The sequence below is a fragment of the Larus michahellis genome, chromosome 4, assembly GCF_964199755.1.
Source record: "Larus michahellis chromosome 4, bLarMic1.1, whole genome shotgun sequence".
NCBI lineage: Eukaryota > Metazoa > Chordata > Aves > Charadriiformes > Laridae > Larus > Larus michahellis.
Genome location: NC_133899.1, coordinates 94,536,513 through 94,543,343, shown reverse-complemented (window position 1 = coordinate 94,543,343; position 6,831 = coordinate 94,536,513). Strand labels below are relative to the sequence as shown.

General features: G+C 69.7%; 2 protein-coding genes across 2 annotated transcripts; one reads left to right on the top strand and one right to left on the bottom strand.

Moving 5' to 3' along the window:
* Nucleotides 1-197: 197 nt before the first annotated feature.
* Nucleotides 198-3,813, bottom strand: CLP1 (cleavage factor polyribonucleotide kinase subunit 1). The gene is made up of 3 exons (XM_074586730.1): nt 2,930-3,813; nt 2,140-2,765; nt 198-967 (listed from the first exon to the last, which is right to left on the bottom strand). Exons 2-3 carry the CDS (start codon nt 2,743-2,745, stop codon nt 296-298), a joined length of 1,278 nt encoding a protein of 425 aa, XP_074442831.1. The 5' UTR covers nt 2,746-2,765; nt 2,930-3,813; the 3' UTR covers nt 198-295.
* Nucleotides 3,814-4,629: 816 nt separating this feature from the next.
* On the top strand, nt 4,630-6,828 carry YPEL4 (yippee like 4). Its single transcript, XM_074586737.1, has 4 exons — nt 4,630-4,917; nt 5,515-5,558; nt 6,159-6,267; nt 6,599-6,828. The coding sequence occupies exons 1-4, from the start codon at nt 4,774-4,776 to the stop codon at nt 6,686-6,688; spliced, it is 387 nt and encodes a 128-aa protein (XP_074442838.1). The 5' UTR covers nt 4,630-4,773; the 3' UTR covers nt 6,689-6,828.
* The last annotated feature ends 3 nt before the right edge of the window (nt 6,829-6,831 follow it).

Genomic DNA, 6,831 nt, shown 5'->3' with positions numbered 1-6,831 from the left:
GGGGCGGTGCGCATGCGCGCGAGGCGGGGCAGTGGCCGGGGTCGCGCGTGCGTCACGGGGCGGGGCGCGCGCGGCGGCGGCGCAAAGCGCGCATGCGCGGGACGTACCACCGCGGCGCCTCTCGGGGAGGGACGGGTCTCGGCGCTGCGCACTGTGGGACGCGGGGGGGGAGGACGGTGAGACACTCACCCACGGGAGAAAAGCTCCGAGATTTAATAACAAACGTTACAAAAGGGGTAAAAACGGGCGGAGGGGGGGGGGTGATGTCCCCGCGGGGAGGGGGCTCCCTTCTGCACTACTTGAGGTCCATGAACCGAATGTCCATGATGAGGAGGAAGCTCTTGGGCAGGGGCCGCGGGGCGGGGGACAGCACGGTGAAGACCTGGCGCTCCAGGTCGACACCGGTGACCACAATGAACCCGGCGACGCTGGTCTCAGAGATGTTGTCGTCGGGGCCATCGGCCGTGCTGACGCTCAGCAGGTGGTGCACCATGTCCCGCCCCGGCGTCACCGGCACCAGCTTCAGCTGGTTGTCCTCCTGCGACATGCCCAGCGGCAGGCAGGAGTCCGGGATGGTGGGAGCCCCCACCTTGTAGATCTTGACGTCGGAGAACTTGACGTCGAAGGCGTGCGGGTAGAAGCAGCCCCGGAAGCCATAGAAGTACTCGCGGATGCGGTCGTCCCGGCACTCCCGGCGGAAGTCCTTGGAGCGCTCCACCACCCCGCCGGACTTGGGCAGCAGGACAGTGCGGACGAAGTGGGGCAGGTCCCGCTTCAGCTCGTTGTAGAGCCGCTCCTGGTCCAGCACCACCACCACGTCCACCTCGAAGGCGGAGGCGGCGTGCACCAGTGCCTGGTAGCCCGAGCCCTTCACCCAGCCGCAGGTGTTGATGACGCAGCCGCTGACCGAGGCACGGCGGTTCACCTCGCAGCGCTGGTTGAAGACGTCAGCCAGGCGGGACGTGATCTGCGGGGGAACACAGAGGAGATGACACAACAGAGAAACCCTCCTGCGGCACCCGCATCCCTGGGCCCCAGACGGCTCCCTCAGACCCCGCAGCAGCACCACGCTGGCTCCGACCAGGCCAGGAGCTCCGGGGAACGAACAGCAGCCCCTGGATGGCACCAGAAGGGCAGGAGGCCACCGGGCCAGGCCCTGTCCCGCTCCTCAGGGAGGGACACAGTGACCCTCTGTACTGTTCCTACCGTGCTCAGCAGGTTCGTTTACTGCTAAGGCACAGGAGCAGTGCCCGGCTCCTGGGCAACCGCCTGGAATTAAATCCTTTCTCTCCCACCCACAACTGACAGCTGCAAAGGGGCGATTTGCCATGCAGGAGGCTGAAGCCGTCCCTAAAACACATTACGAGCACTCCAGGGTGCTCGACTGCGGCAGGAGAGCTGCTTTTCTGTCCCAAGGGCTGTAGGACAAAGGCACTGCAGGGCCACGGGCGGCCTTCAGCCAAGCAGGGGCCTCTGTCACCAAACGGCCTCCCACCTCTGTGGGAGGACCCCGGGGAATCAGGTCTGGTTTTGGGCATCTTCAGGTTTTTCTTGGGCTTCTTTCCACCCGGGTTTCCATAAACAGAGTGGCAGGCTGCGGGCAGCAAGCAGGGGGGGTCCCTGCAGGGGAGGGATGCTCTGCAGTGACGGCCACCACACTGTGGCTAATGCTGGCCCCATGTGAGAGCCATCAGACTGTGCCTGCGGCCATTCTCAGCTCCCCACTCCCCTCATGAGTCCCATGGGATGAGCTGGTTCGATGTGACCTGTGGCCTCTGGCTTTGCCATCCGTGGTCAGACACGACTTGGAGCCAAGGGCCTGGTGTGGGGGCTGGTGGGCAGCTGAAAGCTCAATCCTGGTCTCTCAGCTCCTCCTCTCTGAACTGAAGAGCTTCTCCCCTCCTCGGGGGACTCCTCCAGCCCCTCCATCATCCCCATTATGCCTTTCCCCTCACCGCCTTGGCCTTCTGTTGAGCTGGAGCGCCCAGAAGTGGACAACAGGGCTCAGGCTGGGGATGCGCCGCAGTCTTACACAGCAGCAAAAAGGGACAATCCAGGGTCGGCAGGGAGCTTGGGAGCCCAACTCCGAACCGGGCCCGTGCCCAGGGCCAGATCCCCCCCCAGGCTCCCCACGCTCACCTTGTTGTAGAGTTTAATGTTGGTACCAGGCGTGGTGGAGCCGAAGTGGTAGACGAGCGGGGCCTGGAGGGAGAAGCCCTCCTCCACATCAGCCGGCCGCTCGATGTAGAGCGCGCCCATGGTGCCAGGGATGGAGACGGAGCCCTGGCCCACGTCCAGCTCCACGAAGGTGGGCCGGCGCCCCAGCCGCACGGCATAGTTCAGCAGCAGGCGGCAGACGGTCGACTTGCCCACGTCGGTGGGTCCCACCACCATGACGCGGGGCCCCCGCTCATCCTCCCGCTCCGCCTGCCGCCGCATCTGCTCCAGGGCCGTGTGGGTGTTGAGGTAGAGCAGCATGGGGGTGTCCTTGGAGATGTAGGCCACCTCAGTGCGGCCGCTGAGCTGCACGGTGCAGCCGTGCCAGGTGAAGACGGCCACCTTGGCGCCGGCGTCGAAGGTGAACTTCTTGTTGCGGGTGAGCTCGGTGCCAAAGACCTCGGCCATGCCGGTGAGCAGCTCCAGCTGCACCGTCTGCGAGGCTTCCACCTCGAACCGCAGCTCCGTCTCCCGCTCCAGCTCGAACTTGGCCACCTGCTTCTTCTCCTCGCCGCCGTCGTCCGCCATGACGGGGCTCCGGGCCTGGCCTGCGGGGAGGGCAGCGGGTGGTCGGCGGGGCCGGGCGTCGGCCTCCCCCCGCGCCGCCGGGCTCTGCCGCCGCCCGGAGCGGGGGTCCCGCCCGCCCCCCGGCCCTCAGGCCGTTGCCATGGCAACCCCCGCGCCCCCGCCCGTCCCCGCCTCTCCCACCTACCGGGGCCGCCGCGCTTCCGGGCCGGCCGGGGCGCGCCGGAAGTGAGGTCACAGAGCGCGCCCGGCGCGGCGGGCGGGGACAGCTGCGGCGGGGGTTGCCATGGCAGCAGCCGCGCGAGGTGACGCCAGGGGGCGGAGCCCGGGCCTGCCGCGGCTCATTAACGTCTCATTAGAATGCGACCTCGGGTCCGCCGGCGTGGGCCGGGGCTGGTGTGGGGGCGACACGGGGGGACCGGGGAGACACAGGGGACATGCGTGACAGGGGGGACATGGGTGACACCGGGGGACAGGGGGAATATGGGGGAACGGGGGGGACCGGGGAGGACAGGGGGGACAGGTGTGACATGGGGGGATACGGGAGACACGCAGTGGCCTGGGGGACACGAGGGGCGTGGCGGGGCACGAGGGGCCCAAGTGGACACAGGGTGACATGGGGGACACGGGGGGACCGGGAGGACACGAGGGACATGGGTGACAGGGGTCACACGGGGGACACGGGGGACAGGGGAGGACCGGGGTGACATGGGGGGACAGGGGGGACACGGGGAGACAGGGGGAGACACGGGGCGGCCTGGGGGACACGAGGGACGTGGGGGGTCCCGGGGGGCCCCGGTGGACACGGACACGGGGGGCGGGGGGACACCGGGGGGACAGGGGAGACCAGGGAGTGCTGAGAGGCGCCGGCGCCCGCAGCGCAACCCCGGCGGCGCTGCTGACGTCGGAGGTGCGGGGCGGTGACGTCACGGCGGCGGGGTGCGGGCGGTGACGTCGCGGCGGCGGGGGATGAGTCACGGTGCCGTGATGCGGCCCCCGGGCACGCAGGGCCCCCCCCCGCGGCCGCCCGGTGCCCGCCCCGGGGACAGCGGCGGCGGCGACAGCGGGGACAGCGGCAGGCGGTGAGCGGCCCCCGCCCCCCCCGGCCCCGGCCTGTCCCTGGGACCCCCAATATCCCCCCCGGGACCCTCATTGTCCACCCCGGGACCCGCAGTATCCCCCCCGGGACCTCCACCCCCACCATCCCTCCCACCCCACCGTCCCCCCGGGACCCCCAAAACCCCCCCGGGACCCCCATCCTCCCGTCTCGGGACCCCCGATATCCCCCTTGGGGCCCCCACTCTTCCCCCCGGCACCCCCACTGTGTCCCCCGGGACCACCATTGTCCCCCCGGGACCACCATCCTCTCGTCCGAGGACCCCCAATACCCTCCCGGGACGCCCTTTTCCCCCCCGGGAACACCCTTGCCCCTCCCCCCCCCCCCCCCCCGCCGAGACCCCCGATATCCCCCCGGGACCCCTACTGTGCCCCCCAGCACCCCCATCCTCCTGTCCCGGGACCCCCGATATCCCCCTTGGGACCCTGACTTCCCACCCCGGGACCCCCATTGCTCCCCTCGGGACTCTCCCCGGCCAGGACCCCCAGACCCCGCTTAGGAGGACCCCCCCGTCCTCTCCCCAGGCCCTCGGGCCCCCCTCTGCCCCCCCTTTCCCTTCCCCCCGTCCCCTGCGGGGACAGCAAGGACGGGGCACTGCACCCCCCGCCTTCCTGCGATGAGCTGGCCGGGTCTCAGCCGGCAGCGGGGCGGGGGGGAGGTGGCTGTTGGGGAGGGGACCCCAGGCAGTGCCCCCCCCCTCACCGCCCCCCTTTGCCCCTTTGCAGGCCGCCCCTCTTTTCCGCCTCCTTCTGACCCGGGGGGGCGCGGGGCCGCGGTGCCCCCCCGACCTCGGCGCGGGAGGAACGACGGCTCTCGGCGCTCTGCTGCGCTGCTTCCCCTGCGAGCGGCTCTGCGGGGGGTGCACCCTGCCCCCCGGGGCCCCCCCGCGCCCCCCAGGGGCCCTGCCGCCCGCCATGGGCCCTCCCCGGCGCCGCCTGCCCCCCGCCGCCCGCCTGCCCCCCCGCACCTTCCGCAGCTACCTGCCCCGCTCCCTCCGCACCTACAGCTGCGTCCACTGCCGGGCCCACCTCGCCCGCCACGAGGAGCTCATCTCCAAGGTGCCACCGCGGCTACCACCCCGCCAGATGGCCACCTGCCCCCCCGGGGGATGGGACAGACAGGCACCCCCCGCGGTGTCCCTGTGGCCGTGAGCTTCCTCCCATGGTGGCCCAGGGACAGTCAGCATCCCCCCCCCCTTCCCCGTGATGTCCCCAGGGCTGTGAGCTTCCTCCCGTGGTGGCATCAGCATGGCCAGGGACCCCCCCACAGTGTCCCCGGGGCCGTGAGCTTTTTCCCATGGTGGCATTGGGACAGACAGAGACGCCCTCATGGTGTCCCTGGGGGCTGTGAGCTTCCTCCCAAGGTGGCCCGGGGACACTGAGCATCCCCCCCCGTGCTGTTCCCAGGGTGGTGAGCGTTCCCTCCGTGTTGTCCTCGAGGTGTTCCCGTGGTGGTCAGCATTGCCCCCGTGTCCCCAGAGTAGCAAGTGTCCCCCGCCATGGTGTACTGGGGGTGGCAGGTGTCCCCTGCAGTGCTCCCGTGGAGGTGACCATCTCCCCCTCGGTGTCCTCGGGCTGGTGTGGTGTGGGGTGGGGGGACGCTGGTGGCACAGGGGATGCGGTGCCCGGCTGGTGACTCGTGTCGTGTCCCCACAGTCCTTCCAGGGCAGCCATGGCCGTGCCTACCTGTTCAACTCCGTGTGAGTGCACGGGGATGGCGCCTGGGGGGAGGGGGGCACCGGGGTCACCCAGGGCTGCTCTCCTGGATGTGACGGGCTGTGCCAGCCGGTGCCATGCTGGTGTCATGCTGGTGTCATGCTGGGCTGTGCCGTGCCAGTGCCATGCGGTGCCATGCTGGTGTCATGCTGGTGTCATGCTGGGCTGTGCCGTGCCAGTGCCATGCGGTGCCATGCTGGTGTCATGCTGGTGTCATGCTGGGCTGTGCCGTGCCAGTGCCATGCGGTGCCATGCTGGTGTCATGCTGGTGTCATGCTGGGCTGTGCCATGCCAGTGCCATGCCGGTGCCATGCTGGTGTCATGCTGGGCTGTAACCGTGCTGGGTTGTGCCATGCCAGTACCATGGTGGGCTGTACCATGCCAGGCTGTGCCATGCCAATGCCATGCTGGTGCCATGCCAGGCTGTGGCAGGCCAGTGGTATGCAGGTGCTACGCTGTACCATGCCAGTGCCGTGCCAAGCTGTGCCATGCTGGGCTGTGCCGGTGCCATGCTGGTGCCATGCTGTGCCGTGCCAGGCTGTACCGTGCCATGCCGGTGGCCCATGGCTGTCTCTCGGTCGCAGGGTGAACGTGGGCTGTGGCCCGGCGGAGCAGCGTCTGCTGCTGACGGGGCTGCACTCGGTGGCTGACATCTTCTGCCAGAGCTGCAAGACCACCCTGGGCTGGAAATACGTGAGTGCCCCTGCCCTGGCATCCCCCGGGCACCCCCGGGCACCCCTAGTCTGGGCACCCCAGACCGTGACCTGGACACCCCAAACCCCCAGTCTGGGCACCCCAAACCATGACCTGGGCACCCCCCCCAGCCACCCCCGGTCTGAGCACCCCAAACCATTACTTGGGCACCCCCCTGGGCACCCCTGGTCTGGGCACCCCAAACCGTGACCTGCCCCCCCCCGGCACCCCAAACCCATGTGGGGGCTGTCCCCATCACCCTGATGCTGGTGCCTGGGTAGCCGGGGGGTGGCAGCGTGGGAGGGTGGGGGCCTGACGGTGTCCCCCCCAGGAGCAGGCCTTCGAGAGCAGCCAGAAGTACAAGGAGGGGAAGTTCATCATCGAGATGTCGCACATGGTGAAGGAGAACGGCTGGGACTGAGGGGCTCGGCGAGGGCACCCCCCCCCAGCAGCACCCCCGGGCAGGGGGTACCCCCTGCCGCCCCCCTGGGGGCCACGGTGCCCGTCACCGGGGTGGGGGCTGCGGGGGCTTTTCTAGGGCAATAAAGGCTTTTTTTTTTTAGG

Bases quoted from the DNA above. Each gene is read 5' to 3' on its own strand.
- CLP1 (XM_074586730.1), bottom strand. From the start codon at position 2,745: ATGGCGGACGACGGCGGCGAGGAGAAGAAGCAGGTGGCCAAGTTCGAG. The intron at 968-2,139 runs GTGAGCGTGGGG...GTTCCCCCGCAG, and splicing joins ACATTAAACTCTACAACAAG to ATCACGTCCCGCCTGGCTGA.
- YPEL4 (XM_074586737.1), top strand. From the start codon at position 4,774: ATGGGCCCTCCCCGGCGCCGCCTGCCCCCCGCCGCCCGCCTGCCCCCC. The intron at 5,559-6,158 runs GTGAGTGCACGG...TCTCGGTCGCAG, and splicing joins GCCTACCTGTTCAACTCCGT to GGTGAACGTGGGCTGTGGCC. The intron at 6,268-6,598 runs GTGAGTGCCCCT...TGTCCCCCCCAG, and splicing joins CCACCCTGGGCTGGAAATAC to GAGCAGGCCTTCGAGAGCAG.